The sequence below is a fragment of the Nelumbo nucifera genome, chromosome 1, assembly GCF_055504915.1.
Source record: "Nelumbo nucifera cultivar China Antique chromosome 1, China Antique-T2T, whole genome shotgun sequence".
NCBI classification, from domain to species: Eukaryota; Viridiplantae; Streptophyta; class Magnoliopsida; order Proteales; family Nelumbonaceae; genus Nelumbo; species Nelumbo nucifera.
The window spans coordinates 182391204-182418880 of NC_142649.1; the positions used below are offsets into that span (position 1 = coordinate 182391204).

Below are 27677 nucleotides of genomic sequence, written 5' to 3' on the forward strand. Positions count from 1 at the left end.
GTAGATGCAACATCGAGGCACGAGTTGCTGAGCTTCATGGACGCCTAATCCGGCAACAACCAAATTCGAATGGACCCAAAAGACGAGGAGAAAACTACTTTTGTATCTGAGCTCGGGTTATACTATTATAAAGTAATGCCCTTTGGACTGAAAAACGCTGAAACAACTTTCTAGTAACTTGTAAACATGATTTTTTTCTCCATTAATTGGAAATAAAATTAAGTATTTTGTTGATGACATGGTCATGAAGAAAATTTTCAAACTCTTTAGTTAATGATTTAAATGCCGTTTTCCAAATTCTAAGAAAATTTAACATGAAGCTCAACTTGAACAAGTGTGTCTTCAGGGTCACGTCGAGCAAATTCCATAGCTACATAGTGCACCAACGTGGCATCGAATTCAACCTGGATAAAATCCAGACAATCTTAGACGTGAGACCACCTAGGTCAATAAAAGAGGTGTAAAAATTAATAGGCCGGATTGCCATCCTGAATTGGTTTATGTTTAAGTTGGTTGGGCGGTTCCTATCATTTTTTAAAGCAATAAGAAAGAACGAAGACTTCTAGTGGACCGAGGAGTGTCAAATCGAGTTAGACGAGCTCAAAAGGTACCTCAATTCACCTTCACTCTTGACCCGATCAGAACCCGGAGACGAGTTGAAACTCTACCTCTCTACGAATGACGAGGTAGTGAGCTCGATACTAGTACGAGAAGTAGACAGGGTGCAACAAACCATCTACTATATAGTCAAAGCTCTACATGCAGCTGAAACCAGGTACCCCAATATAGAGAAGCTGGCCTTCGCCTTAGTTCTGGCAGCTTGGAAGTTATGCCCCTACTTCCAAGCCCATACTACCATAATCATAACCTACCGACCTCTGAGGGGTAATTTGGCCTGACCCATTGACTTGGTGACACTTCAGCAGTCCTAGTCACCTCGGGTCACTCAGCCAAGACCGGGCCCCAAGCAGTTTGCCACACTCACCGACTTGTCAAGGTGCCGCATAGTCTCCTTCTAGAAGCGAGCTAGCTATCTCCAATCTCCTTGAGATCACGCCGTGTGCCAATGGACCTTATCTACATCCTGTACGATATGGGTAGACCTGGATAAGCCTTATCAACTTACTCGGAGTCCATCTTCGGGGGTGGAACTGACTCCAGGTTAGACAAGTCGGTGATCTCGGGCATGCATCATGAGGCCTACAACAACTCGTCTATATAAAGGCTTTGCCTCCAATCTCATAAGGTACACGCGATTTAGCTCTCGCAATCTACTGTTCTTTAAGCTATCAACTCTTTCAAAAACCTCCTTCGCTAACTTAAGCATTAGAATGCCTACATCAGATAAAGTACCCCAGGAGCTCTGATCCTCTTGTCTTGCAGTTCGACCCAGCTACGTAGTAGTCCGACATTCGAGCTGCCTTCTAGAAGGGAGCGACCAGAACGCACATCATTAGTAGTGTAAATATGGGGTTATATATGTGTTCAAATTTTCTATAATTTTTTATTTCTATGTGTGTAAAAATAGTATTGTTATTTACACTTATTTTTTATTTAATATGTTAAATATATGATATTATACATGTGGCCAAATGTTTTTTTTGTAAAATTTATGTATTTTTTATTTTTGTGTTTTTATATTTTATTATTTAATTATGACATTAAATGTTGATAGATTTAACCCAAAAGTTGAAATTTTGATCTCTGCTAAATAGGAAAATAATTTCATTTTTTGTTAGTTTTAGATTATATATTTCATTTTCATCATCAATAAAAATAATTCTTGTTTATTACACTTGTTTTTTTTTAATTTAATTAATACAAAATATCATAAATGTGTCTACTTTTTCTACATTTTTGTAATTTTCTATATTTATTTCTATTCAAAAATTTTATTAACTAACTATTTGGCCAATTTGATTTGAATAGTTAAATTACTTAGTCATCACTTGGATAAATAATGATTTTGTTTTTGAGTAAGTTTTAAAATATATTGATTTATATTGTTTCTAATCAGTAGCATTTATTAGTGAAAAATTAACTTAAATATGGGATTAAATAAGAGAGAATGGGAGTTTACATGAATTAATGAGAAAGGATTAAATGAGGTGAAAAACATTAATTGAAATTACATTTTCAACCTTCATAATTAGAGATGGACTAAATAACAAATGTGGACATTTTAGTCAAGAAAAGTTCCACACCCTCATTCATACTTTTTATAATAATATAGATTTTGGTGTGATTTCTAATATGATTTTGACCATTCTATTGATATGTAATGTAAGAAAATCAAATCAAAACTGTAATTCAAAAGAGTCTCAAACCATACTAAACCATTTATATGTCCAGACCGAACCAAACCACAAATTTCATTTTGATTCTGTTTGATATGGTTTGGACTATATATATGAACTCCTAGTTTAAATATTCTCTCACTAGCTATTCATTCTTGAATTTCTCCTTACCAAAATAAAAAAAAAGATATATGCATAAATTGACCAACATCCTATTTTCTTGTACATCTAAATTTGTTGACTTTTTTTTTTTGTAAGGCATGAATTTCCTTTTACCAAAAAGAAATTCAATAATACGTAAGACATGATATCATCAGAGCAATCAGTTTATTCTTTTCATATTAACTCACAATTCTAAAACGCTATTAGAAACTTGCACAATAGTAGATGACACTGCAAAAAGATTTGTTAGATTTTTCTTTTTTTTTTGTCGTTTTTCCTGAAATTTTTTTGATCTTCCTCACCCACTTCATAGAATACAATGGGAATGCACTTCAGTCATGGTCTAACCCAAAGTGCTTCATACCCTACCTTGAATAATGAACTAAATTCTACCCAATGATTTCAACAAATATGATCAAAAGTATAAATTTAATTAGATTTAAAGGACAATTTGTACTTCAAAGAATTCCTATTCAAACTATTACACAAAACATTTAGCAAGAGACCACCAAAAGCCAACCATTGGACAATAATACTGTCAAAATATCACTCTTGTAGTGAACAAAATAAAAAACATGAGGACCATAAGGGGTACAGCTTGGGTCAGGTCCAGTCTTATTGTTAAATATAAAAGTTTAAGTTATTAGGTGAGGTCTTTGATTAAGTTTTTATTCTTGAAGATGCCCCCTCAAGTAAAAGTTCATCATACCTTGAATCGAAATTTTATTAATTATAACAGGGTGATGAGGATCAAACACTAGACCATTTGGTCAAATAGGTTCTAATACCATATCCAATGGTCTAGTATTTGATTAATAAATATGCTCTAATATCATATTAAATAACTGTTTCTAGCAAAAAGTTAAAGTTATTAGGTGATGTCCTTAAATAAGTTTTTATTATCTGAAATGGGCATTTGTTAAACTTCTAATGGACCCCATACTTAACTCGAACCAATGAAGTTCAAGTTATTTAATCAGGGCATCAAGATGAGCAACCCAACTTGCACCTTTGGAGCCCCAGTACCATACATGATACATCACCATTCACCACAGTAGAATTGGCCTGTTATCGCTCATCACCGTCCAGAAATTCTGTCTTGTTGATGACCCCAACCCTTTAATTCGACGATTTAGGTAGCGTTTGTAGAATGAATCTCATATGCTGATCTTCTTTGGTCATTTTTAGAAGTAATTAAATTTGGTGAGTCAAAGAGTCCCATTTATTTCTTCATTCTTTGTTCAGGATGTTGATCGAACCGTGAGAGAATTGTGGTTTAACGTTCGACACACATTCCAGTCAATTAAAAAAAAAAAACTTTTGAAATCCAATGAAAATGGAAAACCATCGTATAGAACCGGGTCCAATTTGACTCCTAAGGAAACATGCCTTGCAGACCAACCAAATAAAAAATTCTCTAAAGTCTTGTCGTTCTTCCTGCTACGAGTCTACGACAGGAAACAGCTACCCATAATACGGTTCGTAGTCAGCTGCTTTGAAGCTCTCTCACTGAGTTGATTTGGGCTCTCTGAATTTTCATCAAGCATAGCTTATATGGGACCCATCTTGGTCAATGTTTGTTTGTTCTTCAGTCTAAAGACTGACCTGATTTTGGACTCTCTGGATTTTCACCAAACATAACTTACTGGCTGTTTATATGAGACCATCTTGGTCAATGCTTGCTCTTAAGTCCTAAAGAGGCGCTTGGTGGCTTCTTTAAAAACAGTTCAGCTGAAGCCACTCAATTGAAGCTTAAATCCAACTTAGGGGTATAAATGGATTGAATTTTAATCGAATCAGGCAATATCCAAATTCGAATCCAATTAAATATTTAAATATTTGATTCGATTTGATTTCAACTGATTAATTATTTTAGGTAATTAATAAATATATAAAATAAATATTTTAGTTATATAAAGTATATAAATTATTTATATAATTTAATTATTATATATATAAATTATATAAAACATTTAAATATTATATATAAGAATTAAATAATCGATCAAATTTGGATATTTATCGAATCAAATCAGGTCATATCTGAATTCAAATCCGGTTAACTATTCGATATGAATAGGATATCTGAATTTGACCAATTAAATATTCGAATTATCTGAATTCAATTCGATCATGTCGAATCTCGAATTCGAAATCGGATTTTTGAATACCGTTGACACCCTAAACCCAACCCTTCCAAATAGGACAAAGTGTAATTACATGTGCCTGTTATGCTTTTTTTTTTCCCGAAAAAAATTTATGATTTGTTCCACTTCACATTTCTTTATTGTTTTTTTGAAATTATTTATCAAAATACCCATCTACGACCCTCATTGAATTTTGATAGATTTCCCCACTATTCCTAACTGTACTACACTTTTTAGGGGTGCAATTCGGATTATCCTGAATTGGTATTCTCATTCAAATTTTGACACAAAATACCAATCCGAGCCCACACAAATTGAATCCTTAAATATTTTTATAAATTTTAATGGAGCATTTATTACAGATGAGTTCGAGTCCACTCCCAACAAGACACTACAGCCCCACAAGGAGAAAAATCATAACAAACACATAATGCAATCATAAATAAATTTATTGAGATCGGATTAGTTGAACTTCATAATTGTCTCAGTGCTTGTGGGACCAATCATTTTGCTCTTTACCAATCATAAATGCTACTGGTTGTGTTCCACATATATACAACAGCTATAAAATTCAAATATTAAAAAAAACAGCTATAAAATTCAGTTAATCCTTTCTGTTTATTAGTGTTTAGTTAGTTGCCATAGAGTACTGCTCAAGACAAAGTATAAATAGCGTTAGTTATTATTGGATTAGAATTTAGTCAGACTGGAGGGTGAATGGCAACGGAGCAGGTTTGGGGTGGGGATTTTTTGTGATAGTCCGAATTTTTAAAAAAATTTATTTAATAATTATTTTTTAAATAAAAGAAAATTATATATACATATATATTCCTCTCTGACCTAAATCTTGATTGGGAATTCCTATTAATCTCCATCCTTATCTCTATCCCATTAAAATAATCTCCATCTCCAATCCTATTAAATCGAGGAAATTAGGTACCAAACGGAATGGAAAAAATTGCTATTCCTAAGTAAAAATTCTCTCACACTAAAGTTCTAACACCTAACAAAGAGGGCCTATATAGAATAAAAAGAGACTCCTTATAGGCTTATACGACTTGTCCAACTCATCGTGTGCCTTTCAAATGTAATAGCAACACGCAAGCAACGGCAGACCACATGCAATGAGAGTGATCCCAACAAGAGGCAAGTACAGTCGGCAAGGCGTTAAACCAATAAAGAAGCAATTGGGGGGAGTCCCTCCAAAATGAAAATCCCGCTTCTGTAGCCTCAAAATTTAGTCTATATGTGTTGATTTTTCAATCACTCCTCCATTTGGATATATATCCCAAAAAGATAGACTTCCCTTTAAGTTCATTTGTATAAGGCCACCGCCTTTTAGCTCTATATTGATGTTTAATTTGTTCTTTGTATAATTCAGCGTCATCATCAGCTCTTGTCTTGGAGCTTTGTGGACCATACAAGCAAGTAAAGAAAGTAAAGAAAGTGAGAGCATTATATATAATTCACGAATATTATATAGACTGCATTTGACATTTTTTATTTTAAGGATTTTTATCCTTTTCGTATTTAAAACTCAGTATTCATATAAACATTTTAACGGTAAAGCGGTGATAAGTTTTTAAAATAAGGAATGCCAAATGCAATCATAGAGTCGGTCAAATTCTACAACTTTTTATAACATTGATCAAAGGACTGTGCATATGGGCTAAAAAATGTTATTCGATTATGATATTGAAAATATATGATCTCTAAAAATTTATAAGATATCATAAAAGTGGTAATCAATTAATTGGTATTTATCAATTTAATTTAATTTTCAATAATTAATGAACTTTAACATAACAGAGGAAGAGTCTCTTGGCGATAAGAAACAATTATGTAATTGTAAATTAAACTGATCTTTGACATAGCTATTGTTTCAGTGAGGCCATTTAAAGTGAAAACAACTTTGGCTGTTGAGCCAACAGCCTATGCTGTTGAGAACATTTGTGCGAATGCCGCATTATCATAGAGGGTTAAAATAGTAATTGCCCATATTTCTTTTTAACCATAAATATAGACATGGTGCTAGAGGTGGATTCGAGCTGAGTCGAACCGAATAATATGAGGCTCGAGCTCGGCTCGCCAAGGTTGTATAAGGTTTGAGCTTGGTTCAAGCTAGAATATTGAGCTCGAGCTTGGCTCCAGTAAAAAACTCATAAGTTTGAGCTAGATTTGAGGAAAAATATTTTATAAAAATAAAAAATATTTTTTATTTAATATTTAAAAAATTAAGAATTATAATATTTTTATTATATATATTATTTTCTATATATATATATAAATAATAATATATATTATAATATTTTTATTATATATATTAGGCTTGAGCTCGGTTGAAACCGAGCCGAATCGAGCTCGAGCAGCTTGTGAAAAGCTTGGCTCGTTGCCACCCCTACATGGCAGTGTGAATTGGTGAACGTGTCTAGCCTTAAAACACTCTTGACAAGATAGGCTGTTGGCCCCCAACAGCCCAAGTTAACTTGAGTGCTGGATTCCAAATCTTCAAACATTGGGGGGCACTCATCTAGAGCATAAAATATTTGGTATCTGGCAATAGAAAGTTTCCTTATCAGGAACTGGAAAAAGCAGATAGAGAAGCATGTCTTATAGTACGGGCAAATTTATGATACTGGAAAGGTATAATATTGGAAGGTTTTGACCCCCATTAAGCGTATGATATTGTTGGAAAGCATATGAACTTATATGTGTTGAATGTAATAATATTTTGTATTTTATGTAAAGGATAATTGATAGTTTTTGTATTTTATATATGCCTTAATCGAATAATTAGAAATTTTGCTGTTTATTCATATTATTTTACTCATTTATTGCTTATATATAACAAAAAAAATAGGAAACTAAATATAAAAGGATAAGGTCAAAGAGGATTTTACATTTTTTATGTTCAAAGAAGAGTTTAATTCTCAAAATCCAACCTGCTATGGGTTTTAGGATGTATACATATTGAAAGATTTAGGATAATGGGTAAAATCTAGAATTTAGAAAACTCTCTCCAAACCCATCCCATTGTAATCCCTAGATTTCGAACCATGTTTGAGTGAAGATGCTTATTGCATGACTACAGTGCATAGCCAATGCCAAAGACAAGTGACACATTGGTAGTATTAGTTGCGAACCTTCCCAGCCAATTCAGATCTGATTCCAGACACTCATTGGAGATTTTGTGAAAGATGAAATCCGATCTCAATAGAGAAATCCGTGAGACTATCACAACCTCGGTCAGCCCATTTTCATTTGACCGATGTTTGACTAACGTGTCATCCAAAGAAAGCATAATAGTCAAGGAATCCAAATATGGATCTGACCAAACTCGGATGGCTGCAAGTTCAACCCAAAAGAAAAATTCAAATGGCTAGAGTTTCTCCTGAGTGAAATATTTGACATTTTCCATTTGCCATTCGTCAGTGCTGAGTAGGCGTTAACAGTCCAAATCCACCACGTCAACACTTTCACTCCTTCCACGAAGGTCATGTTTCTCTATTTTAATTAAGGGATTTTACTATCCACTCCGCCTCGAAATTCATAATTCGATTGTACAATTTCGATCAGTGTCAAGGGGGAAGATTCCCAATTCACGGGAATGCTATTTATAGGAGAATCTGGGAATAATTACATTTGGGAAAATAACTTTTCAATTCTGAGGTGGAGTGGATAGTAAAAAGGCCTTTTTATTAACATTCACCATGGATTCTTTGTTTGATTTGATTCACTATGAGACCTACTTCCTCCTCCTCAAAGGAGAAAAAGTAAATCTTCACAAAAAAAAAACAAAAATAAAGTGGGAGTGAACTACATAAAATACGTACGAAAAAAAAGGAAAATCAATAATTCTTGAAAGACATAATACCTGAAAGGATTTGACTAATCCTAATCCTCTGTGAATTTTGATGAAAACCCATCTCATTGTTTACCATCTTTATGATCCAGTTGATTGGTTGCAAGTTTTTCTCGTATCATATTCATAGTATTATATCTTTTTGGCATCATTTGTCAAACCACTGGAAGCCTTTGATCAATCACAACTCCCATGAATTTTGATGAAAATATTTGACTGCCCTTATAACACTTAGTAGCCATGCATTGAAAATATCTTCTGAATGAAAATATAAGAATCAAAAAATTCCCAATGCACAGTTGCAATTGTTGTAAGAATGGGTGTAAAGACCAATTCTGTGGGGACATAATCTAGTCTCAAACAAAACATAGACGGGACTGGTTCTACTAGGCACAACATAAGTAAACAAATTAAAAGAAAAACTTTAGCTGTTGGGGGTCGACAGCCTATGCTGTTGAGAGAATTTCTGTAAATGCCACATTATCTTAAGAATGGGTAAATTAGTAATTACATCTTAATTTATTTTAACTAAAAACCAAAGCATGGGCATGAATAGGTGAACTGCCAACGTGCCCAGCCCAGAAACTGTATTAACAGCCAATGATGTTGGGCCCCAACAATCAAAGTTAAAAAAAACCTTGCTGTTGGGGGTCAACAGCCAAAGTTAACCGCAAATTAAATGAGCACTTGATAAATATTTTGTCAACTGTCAAAAGTGGGCTTTAATTTTTTGAGGGGTAAGAGAATTTTAAAGGACAGGTGTCAAAAAAATTTTCAAATGCTCATTGAACGTGCTTATGAGTTCGGATCTCCTATCTATGAGAACCCTGCCCATGTCTACCCACAACACACTACCCCCCGTGAATTAGAAACATCTCCCCTTAAATAATACTATGCAGAAGATGAGATGTTCTCCATGTATGACTGCGATAAACATGGGTAGGAGATCCGGACTCGCTTACAACTTACTTTCGTCAAATGTGGTGTGGTGAGATGATAGTCCTTCCTGCGAAACTTCAGTTTGTTTATCAGAAAAAAAAAAAAAAAATCAGAGAGAAACTCAACTTTTTTTCGAGTTTCTTAATAAACAGAAACCAGTAGAAACTTTTTAAAAACAGCAGGAGACAAACTTAAGATAAGGAAACGAATACTAGCATGCGGATAATCTGACAGACAAGAATTAGGCATCAAATTGAAGGAACGATTTCAGGGTGCAGAAGTGAGGTTGAATACATTATACATTGCTTGTGTTGATTATTGGGAAGAGATACCACTGTCATCTCTAATTAACCCAAATTTCGTACTCACTTTCTCTACCAACACCCTACCACATTACACTGCAGCCGCATTACACAAGATGACAATGTATAGCTGCAATTGCAATTGAAGACGGATTGAGTGTGGGTAGAAAATTGTGGACAGGAAATCCTGTGGGCAGTTCTAATTTCTCTGTGACCAACCAAAAAGCAAAACTTGAGAAGTCAGCAAGAAAAAGAGGAAACCACATTAACAAAAAGTCAAAATTTCATTTAACAGCTTCGTTTCTCCACGTGTTTTGGGTGCGTGGACGTAGGAGTTGGTATTGGTTGAACGCAAGCGATGATCTATGAAAAAGCTGAAGAATTCGAAATGTTCCTAACTTTCTTTTCTCTTCAACCATCTATAAATTCACTCCTTTTGGGCTTCAATCCATCTCTCAGTGCATTCATTACTAGCAAATTAACAGTGTGATTATACAATCGATACACTCTGCATGTCGTCGATAATGGGGTGGAAACAGCAGCAGCACCATCTCTTGTCTAAGATTGCAAACAGCGACGGGCACAGCGAAGACTCTCTTTATTTTGATGGGTGGAAGGCTTACGACAAGGATCCTTATCACCCTACCCAGAATCCTAATGGAGTTATTCAGATGGGTCTAGCAGAAAATCAGGTCCATTATTCTTTTGCTCTTTTCGTTTTTCCCCGGTTAAGGTTTCTTTATTTGTGAAGAAATAATGGAGTTAATTAAACAGCTGGGAAATTAAAACTTACACAGATATCTCTTGTGGTTGTTGTTTTTTGGTTAACTACATTTACAGCTTTGTTTTGACTTGATTGAAGACTGGACTAAAAGGCACCCGGAAGCTTCGATCTGCACCGCGGAAGGAATTAAGGGATTCAAGGATATTGCTACCTTTCAGGATTATCATGGCTTGCTAACATTCAGAAAGGTATAAACCTAGTACAGGATATCAAAAGCTATTAAGGGTCTATTTGGTTCTCAGTTGGAATCGGAATTGGAATTGAAATCAGAATGATCTATTCTTATAATATGTTTGGTTCAAAGGGAATGGGAATTAGACTCAAAAGTAATGAGATTTCATTCTTAAGGGAAAGGCGGAGAATGGAAAAATGTCATTTTAACAGAAATGAGAATGAAATTCCTATTCCACCCAATCAAACAGTTGTAATCAGAATAATCCATTTTAATTCCATTCAGAACCCCTATTTCTGTGAACCAAACTTGGCCTAATTTAATACTGCTGTTTGCATGCATTAATGCAATATATAATAGATAGTAATAAGACGGATATCAATCTCCAGGCTGTCGCAAATTTTATGGGGAAAGTAAGAGGAGGTAGGGTCACATTCGACCCAGATCGCATAGTCATGAGTGGCGGGGCGACCGGAGCTCAAGAGCTGCTGGCATTTTGTTTGGCCGACCCTGGCGATGCTTTTCTGGTCCCATCACCTTATTATCCAGCGTATGCATCTCTCTCTCTGTGAATATTGTACATTTATGAGTTTTTTTTTTTTTTTATCGTACACTTATGAGCTAAATGGTTTGATCAATACAACTCTCTCTCTCTGTGAATATTGTCCACTTATGAGCTAAATGACTATTGACCATACTCCAAAATACAGCCAGTATAGTAGAATGCATTCCCAAATCTTCTGGGTTTATCCTAACCCCATCTCTGTCCCCGGGGGACCGGGGGATGGGATCCCTGAATCAGTCCCGTCCCGCCTTGATGATTCATACTTGTATGCTTTTCACGTCAAAATTCCGAAGACTCAAATATTCCAAAGTCCAAAATCCAAATAGCCCAATTCATATTCAGATCTGCGCTCCATGGGGCGCCCCACAGTGTCCTACAATATTATCATCGGGAGATGTTACTAATGCAATGCATGGCAGGATGTGAGGTGGGACGTTGTGGGGCACATATGTGAACTCGCACCGGGTCACTGTACTTGCCCAAATGGAACCACGTGCTCAAATGATTTAAAAAAAAAAAAAAACTCATCTGCTCCTCTTTGCTGTATATGTCGTCACTCGTCAAGCAGTTTTACTAAAAGATATTTTCATCGTAGTTTTGATCGAGATTTGAGATGGCGAACAGGAGTACAACTTTTTCCAGTTATCTGCGAGAGCTCAAACAACTTCAAGATCACCATGGCTGCACTGGAAGATGCATACAGGAAAGCCCAAGAGGCCAACGTCAGAGTAAAGGGCTTACTAATTACCAACCCATCGAACCCGCTAGGGACCGTCCTAGATCGAGACACATTAAAATCCCTGGTGAGATTCATCAACCAGAAGAACATCCACTTAGTCTGCGATGAGATATACGCAGCCACCGTCTTCAACCATCCCAACTTCATAAGCATCTCTGAGATAATAAACGAGGAAGATATCAGCTGCAATCGCGATCTCATCCACCTTGTTTACAGTCTCTCGAAGGACATGGGTCTGCCTGGGTTCAGGGTCGGCATAGTGTACTCATACAACGACGCCGTGGTGAACTGTGGTCGCAAGATGTCCAGTTTCGGACTGGTGTCTTCACAGACACAGTACCTGCTTGCGTCTATGTTGTCGGATAACGAGTTCGTGGAGCGTTTGATCGAGGAGAGCGGAAAGAGGCTAGCAACAAGACATAAGGTCTTCACAGCGAAGCTTCTAGAGGTAGGGATTACTTGTTTGAAGAGCAACGCCGGTCTTTTCTGCTGGATGGACCTTCGGCCGCTGCTGAAAGAGTCGACGGTGGAAGCAGAGATGGCCCTGTGGCGTGTGATAATCGACGAAGTTAAGCTGAACGTGTCGCCTGGTTCCTCCTTTCATTGCACGGAGCCTGGTTGGTTCAGAGTTTGCTTTGCAAATATGGACAGCGAGACCATGGAAGTGGCGTTGCAGAGAATTCAGAGCTTTGTGCGTAAACCAAAGGAGGCAGCAGAGGTGCCTGTGGCTGTGAAGGCCAAACCTTTGCGAAACAATCTTCGGTTGAGCTTCACTCGGACTCGAAGTCGAAGATTCGAAGAGTTTGTCATGTCACCACACTTGATTTCACCTCACTCGCCTCTTGTTAGTGCCAGGACTTGAGGAGGAGCATGAATAGTCTCTTCTTCACGCCATGAATGACAAATAACTGTTCATTCTCATTCGATGTAGGATTAAGCTTAATTTATTTCATTGCCTGTGCTAGATCTCTATATATTCTTCTACCTAAGTTGATTTGTATGAGATAAATAAGAACATAACTGAGGTCCGCAAGGCAAATAAAACTGCCTAGTCGCTTAAGAAAAACAGTATCCCTAGTGCTTCAAATTCATTTTTTTTTATCTGGATGAAGCTATGGATACAATTGTAACGAATTATAATGTATTCTGTCCCTTATTAATGAATTATACAGTATGCACCACACATATTGTTCTATTTAGGGAAATTGTCTAAAAACTCGCCATGAGTTTTCAGCATTTCTCTTTAATTCATCACAACTTTTTAAAATGTCTAAAATTCACTATGTCAGTAACTTTTTATTTTCCAAAACTTAATTTATGTTAGTGCACCCTTAATGCTTCTTAACAGAGGTATCCACATCATCATAAACAACAATTTTCATGACCAAATTACCCTTGCATGGCGAGTTAGAGGAAAAGGGACTTTTTCATTTTTCAAATTTTAAGTTTTTTTTTTGCATTTTTATTGTTTTGTTATAATTTCCAATGTTATTTTTATAATTTCTGTTTTTTTTTTACATTTTCTATTTTCTACAATCTATAATTTTTCCTGTATTTTTGTTATTTATTTGCAATTTATGTGTTTTTCTATATTTTTGGTGTTTTTTCTACAATTTTTATTTTCTGATTTTGTTTTTAATTTCTATAGTTTCTATAATTTGAAAATATTTTTTATTTTGTTTGCAATTTCTATAATTTTTTATATTTTTTGAAATTTTGGTGTTTTAATGTATTTTATATTTGAAAATATTTTTTTTTGAACTTTTTCTTATTTTTATGTCTAATTATTAAAATGTATGTATATATTTTATATTTTTTCTATGAAGGTTAACATGATAATATATTTGATGAGGGGTAATTTGGCTCAACCTGTTAGCAAGCGGTCATGTGGATCGACTTGATGACATCCTGACAATGAAGCACTTTCAGCCACCTCAGTAGGCTAGGTCAACTTGGGTATCTCGGGCACCTCGGCAAGGACCGAGGTCCGAGTAGTTTGTGGAGTCCTGACCTGCTGAGGTGCAACATAGCCCACTTCTAGAAGCTGACCAATTGTCTTCGACCTTTCTGGGATCACATCGCACGTCTGCAAGATCTATCCTTATCCCACTCGGACTGGACAAACTTGATAAGCCTAGAGACTTACGACGGGATGACCGACCCGATTGATCACAACAATAGTTTCCAATCCCTCATGTAGCTTCATGGGGCCGATAATGCATGCCTCTGTATGGCATACTCAACGACATTTTGAGGAACGTCACGACTATGGTATCGGGGACTACCCACGGTTCGATCAAGAATCGGAAGCAGTTCGTAGAGCTATTTACTTTGCACTTCAACACAAGAAAGAGGTGACTGAAGTTCGCGACCGGCCTTTTGAATGTTGTCCAGCGGGCAGACAAGCCTTTTAGGGACTACATTAAGAGATTCAATCTTGAGAGGCTTCAAGTTCCAAACCTTGACCTGACTGTGCAACTCACCGTGGTGGTGAAGGGAGTCCACCACCCTGATTTGCATTGGCAACTTGAGTTGAACCCTTTGACTTCCATGAAGGCGTTCTTCATTGAAGCCGACAAGTTCACGAAGGCGGAGAAGGCTCTCGGATCTCAGTTAGAGCTGCAACAATCCGGGAAGAGGAAGAGTTTAGAAGAGGAGGTAGGCAGTAGCAAGCAGCAACGACGAAGAAGCAAGTCATCAAAGAGAAAGCAGTCCCCTCGCGGTAGGCGAAGCAGACCACCTAGAAAGAGTAGTTCACCTCATCGGGGTTCCATATCAGGTCAACGATCCAAAATCCCACCGCAACCTAAACCGATACTATCACTTCCACCGTGACATCAGTTATGACATAGAGTGTTTCCGAAACTTGAACGATGAGATCAAGGAGCTGATCCATCGCGGCTACCTCAGGCAATTCATCAAGCGCGACGATAGAGACGCCCGACCTGCTGAGCAGCACAGAGGAGCTCTAGAATAAAAAAGGTGGCAGGATTGCGACCAGCCAGCTCAAAATCCACCAATAGAGAGACCGATATGCGGGGTGATCAATATGATCACCAGAGGTTCGATAGTGGCGGGGTGCAACATAGCGACATGGAATAATGTTGTCCGGAAGATCGAGCACACAAACGTGAAACCGCCGAAGCGCCCTTGGGTGGAGGAAGTCATTTACTTCACTGAGGATTATGCTCACGGGATCTAGTATCTGCACGACGACGCCCTCATTGTCAAGTTGATCATAAACGACTTCGAGGTAAAGCGGATTCAAGTGGACTTAGGGAGTTCGGCGGACATACTTTTCTTGGAGGCCTTCGAGAAGATGGAATTGGACTGGAAAGATCTACAACCGGTAGACGTGCCTCTCATTAGCGTCAAAGGGGATATCTTAAAGCTACTCGACAGGATTAAGGTGTCAGTTACAGCAGGAACAAAGCCCAACACTGTCTAGTTTGAGCACACCTTCCTGGTGGTTGCTAGCCCGTCCCCCTATAACGCTATTCTAGGTTGGCCAATCTTGCTTGCATTTCGTGCGGTGGTGTCAACTTAGTACCTCTTGATGAAGTTCAAGACGAGGTATGGAGTGGGAGTCGTATGGGGTGACCAACTGGAATCCCAGAAGTGCTATGTCACGGCATTGAAGAGAAAAGCAAAGCTGGCAGACAACGCCAAGCTAGAGCCGCCCCCGAACACACCGATGAGCGGCTACACCGATGGAGGATACAACCTTGGTCCTAGTGTCCGACACCAAGCTTGCGAAGACTATCTAGATCGGAGTTCGCCTAAAAGAACCACTTCAGTTTACCTTGGTAAGTTTTTTACTTAATAATTTATATGTTTTTGCATGGTCGGCGACAGAAATGCCCGACATAGACCCAACTATGTTAACTCACAAGTTCAATGTGGACCCTTTAGTCAAGCCAGTCAGGCAGAGAAAGAAAAACCTCACCCCATAGAGGTGAAGGATAGTAGATGAGGAAATCGGGAAGCTCCTTGCAGCAAACTTTGTTAGAGATGTCCAGTACCCAAGCTGGGTAGCCAATCCTATGCTCATGAAAAAGGCCAATGGCAATTGGCGCATGTGCGTCGACTACACCAACCTCAATAGAGCCTGTCCAAAGGATAGTTTCCCAGTTCCCAGAACAGACAACCTGGTAGATGCGATCTTAGGGCATGATTTGCTGAGCTTCATGGACGCTTACTCCAGTTACAACCAAATCTAGATGGACTTAGCTGACCAGGAAAAGACTTTTTTTTTTATAATTGAACTTGGGCTATACTGTTATAAAGTTATGCCCTTTGGATTGAAAAACGCTGGAGCAACCTTCCAGCGCCTTGTAAACAAAATTTTTGAGCCTCTTATTGGCAATAAAATAGAATATTATGTTGATGACATGGTCATGAAGACCCAGTTTGCAAACTCTATTATTGATGATTTAAACTATTTTTTCAAATTCTAAGAAAATATAACAAGATAAACCCAAATAAGTGTGTCTTCGGGGTCACGTTGGGCAAATTCCTTGGCTATATCATGCATCGATGTGGCATCGAAGCCAATTCGGACAAAATCCAGGCTATTTTAGATATGAGACCACCTAGGTCAATAAAAGAAGTACAAATGTTAACTGGACGGATTGCCACCCTGAAAAGATTTTTGTCAAAGTCGGTTGGGCGGTGCTTACCCTTATTTAAGAACATTAAAAAGAATGAGGACTTTAAGTGGTCTAAGGAGTTCTAACTCACGTTTGAGGAGCTCAGAAAATACCTAAGCTCACTGCCTATGTTAACCCGACCTGAACTCGGAGATGAGCTAAAACTCTACTTCTCAGTGAGTGACGAGGTAGTCAGCTCAGTACTAACAAGGAAAGTAGACCGGGTCCAGAGAACCGTCTATTATATGAGCAAGGATTTGTAGTTAGCTGAAACCAGGTACCCCGACATCGAGAAGTTGGCCTTCGCCTTAGTTTTAGCAGCTCGAAAGCTACGTCCCTACTTCCAAGCCCACATAGTTGTCTTAACTGATTGACCTCTGAGGCATGTCCTTCAAAAGCCCGAGGTCTCAGGTCGGTTGATAAAGTGGGCAATCGAGTTGGGCAAATACGATATCCGGTTCGAGTTGCGCCCAACGATTAAGGCATAGATCTTGGTTGACTTCATCGTTGGGTGTACGTTTAGCACGCCAACCCCTGAGGTGATTGAGCCAGTTAATGTGGCGGAAGCGTTAACTAGTGCAGCACCCATCCCAACCAGGGAAACCATGACCTAGGATGAGGAGCATTGGATCCTCCACATCAATGGCTTATCCAATTAGCGAGGAAGCATATCCGGACTCATACTCTACGGACCTAGCGAGGTGAAGCTGGAGTGCACTCTCTTATTCTCATTCAAGGCATCAAACAATGAAGCGGAGTATGCGACACTGATAGTCGGGCGAACATTGACGAAGGAGGTTGGCGCAAAGCATGTCGTGTTGTGCAGTTACTCTTAGCTTGTCATGAACCAGGTGAATGGTGAGTACGTGGCTCGGGAACCCGCCATGGTGGTTTATCTGGCCAATGTGAGGGAGCTCCTACCTGACTTCCACTCTTGGTTCATCCGACAAGTACCAAGGATAGAAAACACAAAGGCCAATGCGCTTTCGAAGTTGGCTAGCACAAGCGACGTCACAAAGAGGACAGTGTACGTTGAAGACCTATTGCGACCTAGCATTGTGAGGGTGGTAGAAGAGGTCGCTCCCGTGTTCATAGCAGAACCCGGGTGGATTGATTTGCTTGTCGATTATCTGCTCCACAGGTCCCTACTAGGAGATCGAAACACAGCTCGGAGGGTAAAGCATCAATCTGCTCATTGTTTCCTTATTGGTGAGTGGCTATATAGAAGATACTTTACTCTCCCCTACCTGCATTGCTTGCGAACATAAGAGGCAAGCCATATGCTATAGGAGATCCATGAATGTCTTTGTGGAAGACACCTAGGGGGTAGGGCGCTCGCCCAAAAGGCGCTAAGGCAAGAATTCTAGTGGCCTACGATGAAGGCGGACACACTCGAGCTCATCTAGAAATGTGATAACTGCTAGAGGCATGCCACAATACTTCACCAGCCCGTTGCTGACCTCAAGTACCTGACCAGCCCGTGGCCCTTCGCTCAATGAGGAATAGACATCCTCGGTCCATTCCCACCAGCGACCAGGCAAAGAAGGTTCTTGGTTGTGGCGGTTGAGTATTTCACGAAGTGGGTGGGGGCCGAGCCACTAGTGACCTTCACAACCCGGAATGTACAAAACTTCTTCTGGAAGAATATAGTATACAGATTTGGACCCTCGAAAGTACTGATATCTGACAATGGGAAGCAGTTCGAGGACATAAAATTGCAGAATTGGTGTGCTGAGATGGGAATCCAACAGAATTTCACTTTGGTGGCACATCCACAGGTGAATGGTCAGGCCTAGGTGACGAACAGGGTGATCCTCCGCGGACTCAAAGCTCGAATTTCTCGAGCTAATGTTTTGTGGGTAGACGAGCTACCCAACGTCCTTTGGGCCTACCAGACTTCTATCTAGACAATAACCAGAGAGACCCCATTCAATTTGGTGTTTGGTACGAAGGCCATCATCCCTGCTGAGATCAAAGTACCGACCTTGCGGTTAGAAGCGTACGACAAGGAGGACAATGACGACGAGTTGCGGACCATCTCCGAGAAGGAGGACTATCTCTAGACTGCTACTTACCAGTAGCGAGTAGCTTGGTACTATAATGCCCGAGTTAAGCGATGCCACTTCCGAGTTGGTGACCTTGTGCTTCGGACAGTTATGGTACCTGAGCCCAGAGTAGGTAAGCTTTGACCGAATTGGGAAGGTCCTTACAAAGTAAAACCCAGTCACCTTGGCATATGGGCTGTTCGAGTACATCTTTTATTATGCCTTGTTGATGCATAGGCAGTTCGGGTTATATCCCATACTGTGCCTAGTCGCCTCGGCATACAGTTACCTCGGGTTACTCCTATACTATGCCAAGCCATCCTTAGAGATCCAATGTACGTGATGTGAGCAAAAAGTTGCATTGTTATTCATTACTTAGAAATCTTTTGTACATCAGTGTTGCGAAAAAAAAAACCTCTAAGCCAAGCTTGGAGGACCGGTGAAAAACATTTGTACAGTGGAAGTCCAAGAAAGGAGGCAAAGAGATTTTTTCAGACATCTTGGGGCTCCTCGCCCCCATATTTCATAGAAGTGGTGTCCTTGGCAGCGGCTTCAACTTCCACAACGTCCTCTCCGGCAGAGTCCAGGTCGACTTCCTCCGTAGCACACTCGCCGACCTCATTATCTTCTTCCTCCTCAGAGTCTAGGTCCTCATCGACCCTGTCAATCATCTATAGTGGGGGTCCAAGAAAAGAGGCAAAGAGATTTTTTTAGACATACTAGGCTCCTCACCCCCATCTTTCTTAGCAGTGGCATCCTTGGCAGCAATGTCCTCAACAACGGCTTCAACTTCCACGGTGTCCTCTCCGACAACATGCAGGCCGGCTTGCTCCACAGCCCCCTCGCCGACCTCATCATCTTCTTCCTCCTCGGAGTCCGGGTCCTTGTCGACCCCGTCAATCATCTCCTGAGTGCAGGCCGAAGTGGTGATGGGTCCGAGGTCGAGCTCAGGAAATGCCGACCTCGTAACCATATGACAAAGCTTGAAACCCTTGCAGAAGGCTGTGGTACCGAGATCCTGCCTCTCTTTGTAATATTGCTTTGAATCCCTATACTCCTTGATAGCGAGGCATTTGGCGTTCTCAATTCTGTCGAGGAGGATAGATTCACGCTTACCAAAAGCGGTCTTCTGTTCCTCGACCTCCTTCTTCAGCCTCTCGATCTTGAGCTCCTGCTCCTCGATGTGCCTCCAGTTGGCTAGTATCTCATTCTTCAACTGATTGATGACTTCGACAGCCTTTTCCACCCTAGATCTGTATTCAGTTGCCGTTGCCTCGGCCTCATGTACCCTCACATGCTGATGTTCAGACTACTTCATGAAGGCATGAGCTATAGAGTTGGTCTGGAAAAAGAAGCAAATTTCATTAAGTACCACAAAAAGCACCTCGGATGCAAACCAATAATGAGCTCGAAAACATACCATGGCACAACACATTAACTTTGCGATCATCTCGGCATGCATCTCAACAAACTTGGAAATGTCCTCTAGAAAGGTTGCCTCCTTGCTCTTGGTGAGGCAGTTCTAGATGTCCATAATGCTCCAACTCTCCTCGGGGTCTTCACCAAAAGAGTTGTCCCTTGTATGTTTGTGCCGAACTTCAAGATATCGGGCCACCTCGGGATCGCGGGGTGGCGACTTCTTCTCTTAGTCCTCCTCGACAAAGTTGATGACAGGTACTTCATCAACCGAAGTATGGGCGGTGGGCTCAACTGTTAGTGCCCGAGAAGAGTCACCGTGCGACAACTTTCTCTTCTTCTTCCTTTACTTCATGTTGGAGAACATCCATCTTGTTGAAAGATCTTCCCTCCATAAGGCCTACAAAAGATAGATCGAGAGTTAGTCAAGACAACATAAGGCGAAGTAATATAAAAGCAAAGCATCCGCACCTGTAGTAACGACCTACCTAGAGGACTTAGCCAGGCCGGAATGTGTTTCTCCTTGGCCAAGTAATCCTACAAGGTCACGCATCCTGGTCTGCATTCTCTCATCGAAATGGTCCCCGGTGTCCTTGATGCCTTTCCTCTAGTGTGTTGGGAAAGGCCACCCCCATTTTGGGCGAGAAAAAATATATATTTTTCCAGATCGGGACCTTCAAAGGGAACTCGTGGAGTAGTTTATATCCAGTCCAGTAGGACAGATAATAGCTAAATTTGTCCTTGGCACTAGCAAGGTTTTGCTTGATTTGGCAGACCTAGATAAAGGTTTTCATGTCAGGAGGAAAGCCAAGGTGAAAGAAAAGGGAAATTGTATCGACTAAGGTATAAACCGAGTTCGGGTGCAATTGGTCTATGGTGACGTCATAAAACTCTAAGGCCTTGAGGATGAATGGGTGAAGTGGAAAGCGAAGCCCAACTTTCAAATGCTCCGCGGAGATAGTTATCTCCTCCTCTTCGTGGTCCCAAGTAAAACCCTCTAAAGGAAGATAATAACCATAATGCTAGGGGAACCTATACCGAGCAACCAAGGCTCTAATCTCCTCGACAGACATTCAGGAAGGACCAAAACAGTCCGACTCTCTAGGACGAGCTGCTCGACGGGAAGACAAAGCCCTTTTATGGGAACCTCGCCGGTCTTGAACTGATGTGCCCTCCTCGGCTTGACCGGACTCCACCCTCTCCTCATTAGACTCACCACTACTCGACATAATGGAAAGGAAAATAACGAATTAAACAAAGAAAGGTGGTTTACCTAAAGGAAGAAAACTGAGCTTGAAGATCGAAGAACTGAAGATTGACCTGGCGACACCGAAGACAACGCACAACCTTTAAGTGCAAGAGCTCAAACAAGACGAAGGGAAATGAGCCCCTAAGGTCCCTATTTATAACCAGTATAGCCGATCACGGCGGTTCAGATCGATCAGATCCAATGGTTACCAGGAGGGCAATCGCTCGATTTTCGAGGTCGAATTCAATTGAGTGCGTGTTTGAAGTCTGCGGAGTTTATAGTCCACGTGACACCTGTGAAGGAAGGTTTACAATCCATTATATGGATGGCCGAACCATGTTAGATTGTTGGGCGAAATTTGAAAAATTTCTAATCCTTCTGGGAATCGTATTCTCTAATGTTTAGAAAAACTGCATTTTTCTAGGATCAGTCTTGCACTGAACTGGACTAGATTTGAAACCAAACAAAGAGGGAGATGTATACCTGATACGGATACCACAAGTGTAAATCCCAATGTGGAAGTTAACGCCCAAATCAGTTCCTAAAACTAGCTTCCATTGAAGATGGCACAACTTGATCTTGAAGCCGGTTCAACAACGCAGTTTTCAACAAAACTGCAATCCAACTGCTTGGATCGAACTAGGGAGGTGAGCATGAAATTTTTTTGAATTTTTCTTGTAAAATTTAGAGAAATAACTGATATTTATCAGTCCCAAAAGATGTAGTCGAACTAGGGTTTCTTGGGAGACAAAAGAAGTAGAGAGAGCATAATTGACAAGTGTTCTAGTGCAATTCACCCTCTTCTTCTTTTATCTCTTTATGGATTACTTCTCTTAATCAAATTAGGAGATTATCCAATTCTTTATTTGGATTTGGACTTTATTAAAAGATAAGACTCATCCTCTTAAGAGGATGGGTGCTTTATATCCATTTCCAAACCCAGATTCACCCAATGTCACATGATAGGTTAAGTAGTCATGTGACATCTTAACTAATCATATTAATTATGGGCTTTAGGCCCATCAACTATAAGGCTCACGACCCAAGAGTGTTTCTTGGCCTAGCCGAATTCACTATTAAACACAGTGAACCCTTGAGCACATCACTATGGGCTCAAAATGAGTCCCATAATTATTGTTAAATGATCTTTGAATCTAGCCATCCTATGAAGACCCACGGATAATGGACTTAAGTAAGATAAAGCCCATCTGGTAATCAACCCTTAATGGTCTCTTACACTTAACCTCTCAGCCCATAATGATTAAACACTGCCCGATTGGGAAAGACCTCTCCCCTGGCTGCAAGGTGCAGTGTCACACTCTTTGCTCGGATGGATCTCGAAAATTAAAACCTTTTGCAGACATTTTTCATAAAACATAATATATATGTATTTTGCAAAACCAAATATCAAACACAGTTGATCATTCATTTTGTCCGACAAAGGGGCCGATCCTATCACTATGATCACCCACATAACTGAATTCTCAAACTATCCCAACATACCCAGGCTTAGACCCTAAATGGATCTCATTGATTGGTATATGAAAGACAGCCCAATCCGACTCCCAGTGCAGTACCATAATCAAGTCTACGGGTTATGTGTAACTTTTCAGTTTTGCCCATCAATCTCCAAGGTCCAGGGCATAACTGGAAAATGGTCCAGGTTCAGTGTTTCAACCAAACACACAATACATGTGCTTCGTGTCTAACCCTAGTAGCTGAGACAAGTTGCCTCAACTTCCTTGGTAGCACATTAGTGTCAGCCTTGGCAAGATAAACTCCCCAAGTCTATCCAATGGCTGAGAACATTCTAAACTAACATGAGTCTCATAAGTGTCCAGTTTAAGGGGTAAAATTCACAGAAATATACCAATATTAACATGAAACAATATTGTACTTTTATTCATTTACAATAAATGTATCTACATATCAATCTGATTGGAGCTAAGGGCATACACTATCTAATAGTTTGCGCGTTCCTAAGATGCAATCTAGCTCTAAGGTCGAGCCTGTTGGGTTGGTCCGGTTTGACCCGTAGACCGGACCTCAGCCAATCCGAAGGTCGGGCCAAATTCTTCCAGACTCGTCGAAAACTCCCACCCCGAGTTGAGCACCTCTAGCACAAGAGTTTAGGGCAATTAGAAGGGGTAATTTGGCCGGACCTATTACTCTGTTAACATGCGGTCACGTGGATCGACCTAATGACATCACGACAAGTCAGCATTTCCAACCACCTCAGTAAGCCAGGTCAACTCGGGTATTTCGGGCACCTTGGAAAGGACCGATGTTTGAGTAGCTCGTGGTGTCCCGACCTGCCGAGGTGCAACATAACCCGCTTATAAAAGCTAGCCAATTGTCTTTCACCTTTCTGGGATCACATCTAAGTTTGCAAGCCTTATCCTTGTCCCGCCCAGATCAGACGGTCTCAGTAAGCCTTATTAGCTCACACGAAGTCCATCTCCGGGTGTGAAACGGACACTAAGTAACGCGGGTCAAGGATCTCGGATGTGTTCCGTGAGGCCTATGACAGCTCACCTATATAAAGGGCTCACTTCCAACCTTACAAGGTATGTGCGATTTAGCTCTCTAGCTCTCTCACTTACAAAGCTTTCAAGCTCACAGTCACTCTTCGCTAACTTAAGCATCGGAGTGCCCGCACCGAGTAAAGTACCCCGGGTCCTCTGATTGAGTTCTCTTACAGTTCGACTGGCCACATAAGTAGACTGACGTCCAAGCTTCCATCTAGCTAGGAACAACCAAATCGTGCACCATCAATTTTAACACCTATTAATTTGTTTAACGTCAAATTAGTGACATCGTGAATTTTAGACTTCTTTAAAAATTATGATGAATTTAGGAAAAATGTTGAAGACTCCCTATTTGTATTACGTGCTGGCCATTGATAATATATGGACTGTCAGGAAAGTATCTGGTCAGGTCAGGAAACTGATATAATTAAATCTCATTGTAATAATACCAATTATAATATGCATAGATCATGATTGTAATTAATTGTTTAATATCTGTGTTACGTGCTGGCCACTCTGAAAATCTGATGCCCTACGTACACCATTACATGACCCGCTTAAAGGTTTCCCAAAGTAACATTATATTTTCTTTTTCTCTTTCTTTTTTCCTTGCTTTCTTTTGTTTTTATAACATAAGGCTGCACAACATGTGGAAGATCCTAAACATGATGAAGATGGGATTTCCAAACCCAAGTCTCCACTACAATCACTAAGAAACCTTACCAATTAAGCCAATTAACACCTTTAAAACATAAATATCTCTTTCTCTCTCTTGAAAATACTACATTGCCAAAAAGACATGGTGCTACAAGAGCCTTGGCCATTCAAAACACACGTGAATTTAACCAATTGATGGTGGCTCAGTTTCTGATATCTTCATCTCATTGTAGTGGAGACTGATGAAATCCTGCTGCCACCAGGGTTGGGGTTAAGGGTTTGGGGGATGGATGGATTACCCCTTTGTGTTATGTAGGCAGTATTTGGCATCAATACCGTTGTTCTAGAAAATGGTGACATATCAGCGCCATGTTGGAAAAATCGGTATCCAAAAAATGGTAAATGCATGTTTGGAACTTTTTTTCTATAAAAAACAGTGCTCTAAACCACACCTTAGAAATTGAGAAGGCGTGGTCTTGAAAAACACTGAATTTAACGTTTTTTCAATTTGGAGCACGTTACTACCAACGAGGATATGATGTGGCAGTGATTTAGAATTCCTATGATGGGTACCAGTGCTGAAAACAGATATAAAACACTGATACCAAACAGAAGATGTTTATGTTGCCCCAAGAAGAATATTACATGGCAGTAACGTTTCCAAACAAAGAAAAATTATTTTCTCAGAAAACGGTACTTTCAACCCACAGATATGCAGCATCGATACCAAACATAAACGTAATTTTTCAAAAAAAAAAATCACCCATAAATTTTGAATTTTGATAAATATATATACTACCTGAATGATTATTACTTTAATGATACCCCATTAATTAGTTGCAAGCTTTTCCGATATTATTTCTTTCTTTTGTCATAGCTTTTATAAGAAAGCATAAATATCTCCTACAATGTAACGACAATCAAGTCCACTCATTATTTTTGGATAAGGTTCCATTATCGGATAAATACAAATACATACGGTGGCACTTGAAAAGAAATAAGGCAAGAAGCTATGAGAACTCTGCCTTTCCAAGGTTTCCCATCTCTGTACATCACAGGGGCATCCCCATGGACGCAGAGAGGCCCATCCCTTCCTCCCACAACCCTCAACAACAACCATTCTTTCCTCGGAAGAACATGGAAACTGAATGCAGGGGCCAAGGGTTTCGGTAGTCAAGCGGCCGTTACGGTGTCGGAGAGGAGAAGAAGCCAGAATGGAAACGGCAGTGACAAAACCAGTGGCGGAGACAACGACGACGACGACGACGACGATAAGATCCCATCGGTAGTATTCGAGAGGATGATCGTTCGGATATTGTTCTACGTGGGCACTCCAATGGCTATAGGCGTGGCGTTGCTACCTGTATTCGAAACACTGAAGGATCGACATATATGGGATGTGCCACTTTGGCTGCCTTTCTTGACAACCTTGGTTGCGTTTGGAACATCGGCACTTGGGATTGCTTATGGGACTCTTTCTACGAGTTGGGATCCGGACAAGAAGGGCTCGCTTCTTGGGTGGGAGGAAGCTCAGAAGAATTGGCCTGAGCTGTGGAGAGAGGAAGAGTAGAACTATAAAGAGAAGAGATTAATTACTCACAAATAAAGATGTATTATCATGTGTTTTGTTAATTTTGCTTTTTTGCTTTGTTCTTAGAACTCAATGAAACGCTGTTTATGATACAACTTTCGGATACAGCTGCAATAATACCCCCTGTTAGAATTTGCTAACAAAAAATGTACAAAATGCTCATGCAATTACTATTAGGGATGTAAGCGGATCGAATTTGATTCGGATCAGGCGATATCTAAATTCGATTTAAAAATTCATATCCGATAGATATTGAAAATTAATATTCGAAGTCAAATTCGAATTCGATTAATTAATTATTTTAGATAATTAGTAAATATATAAAATAAATATTTTATTTATATAAAGTATATAAATTATTTATATAATTTAATTATATATATAAATTATATAAAACATTTAAAAATTTTATATATTATATATAAGAATTAAATAATCGATCGAATTTGGATATTTATTGTCAGGTCATATCCGAATTCGAATCCGATTAACTATTTGGTATGAATAGGATATCTTAATTTGACCGGTTAGATATTCGAATTATCCGAGTTCAATTCGATTATGTTGAATCTTGAATTCGGAATCGGATTTTCGAATACCGTTAACACCCCTAATTGCTATTGAGGCTGACTTCTACAGAAAAACAATACAAACTTTGTAAACAGTAAAAAAAAAAGAGAGAATTTAAAGATGTAGCTTTACCTTTGAGCAATTGATGCATGCGTTTAGTACCGTGGGCATTTACTAAATAAATGTGCCACATAGGCACCGCTTCAGCATTTTCCCATATTATGTGAATCCCATATGCATAGGGACTTGCAAAAGTAGACTTCGGTTTATGTGCATGCCTACCATTGGAGGAGGCTTCATTTTAACGCTTCCCCCAACGGGTATGCGTTTATTCACTGCTTTGCCGATGTGGTGTCTAATGGCGCGTAAGTGTCAATAAATGGGTTCATCATATTCTCTCTGTTTTCCAAACAAATCAAGTACAAAACATTTACTCAATAAACATCCACGATTCCAGACACATACGATATGAAGGCTCCGTTTGGTTGTGGTGCAATTTTATTTGCACTAGCACAAATGTATGGTTAAATGATTTGGTAGCAAATTTTATTTGCACTAGCACAAATGTACAAATGAAAAAAAAATCACAAATTTTGGTTTAATTTTGTTTTTCTACTTTGAGTCTTATTTTACTTTATTTGTAAGCCAAATAAAGTTGGGTAAATTTTGAAACAAAGATAAATCAAAATTTGCACCCAAATCATTTGCACTACCATAGTTGTGTATCAATACAAAAAAAATTTACGCTGCAACCAAACACATATGAAGGGAAAATTTAAGAAGTAAATCAATTTTGAAAAAGAGATTGAAAGTGTTTGGGGTAGCGGTTCATATGAAGAGAAAATTCAAAAAAAATAAACATTTTGATCAAAAGTACATGCATGGGTATTTTGGACATTTTTATGCCTCTTTTTAGAGGGTTCTATTAAAGGGGGTATGTTTGCAATTATGTTAAAAAGTTTAGGGGAGGTGATTGCAATTATCAAACTTCAGAAGAGATTTC

The 27677-nt window shown here is 39.4% G+C and overlaps 2 protein-coding genes across 2 annotated transcripts; both read left to right on the forward strand.

The window, feature by feature from the left end:
• Positions 1-10143: 10143 nt before the first annotated feature.
• Positions 10144-13168, forward strand: LOC104600214 (1-aminocyclopropane-1-carboxylate synthase-like). The gene is made up of 4 exons (XM_010263050.3): positions 10144-10401; positions 10550-10681; positions 11055-11215; positions 11826-13168. Exons 1-4 carry the CDS (start codon positions 10222-10224, stop codon positions 12829-12831), a joined length of 1479 nt encoding a protein of 492 aa, XP_010261352.1. The 5' UTR covers positions 10144-10221; the 3' UTR covers positions 12832-13168.
• A 12323-nt stretch (positions 13169-25491) lies between these two features.
• LOC104600213 (transmembrane protein, putative (DUF3464)) lies at positions 25492-26211 on the forward strand. The gene has a single exon (XM_010263049.3). It carries the CDS (start codon positions 25526-25528, stop codon positions 26081-26083), a length of 558 nt encoding a protein of 185 aa, XP_010261351.1. The 5' UTR covers positions 25492-25525; the 3' UTR covers positions 26084-26211.
• The last annotated feature ends 1466 nt before the right edge of the window (positions 26212-27677 follow it).

Coding starts and splice junctions, on each gene's coding strand:
- LOC104600213 (XM_010263049.3), top strand. CDS start 25,526: ATGAGAACTCTGCCTTTCCAAGGTTTCCCATCTCTGTACATCACAGGG.
- LOC104600214 (XM_010263050.3), top strand. CDS start 10,222: ATGTCGTCGATAATGGGGTGGAAACAGCAGCAGCACCATCTCTTGTCT. Junction 10,402..10,549: donor TGGGTCTAGCAGAAAATCAG/GTCCATTATTCT, acceptor CTACATTTACAG/CTTTGTTTTGACTTGATTGA. Junction 11,216..11,825: donor CCATCACCTTATTATCCAGC/GTATGCATCTCT, acceptor TTTTCATCGTAG/TTTTGATCGAGATTTGAGAT.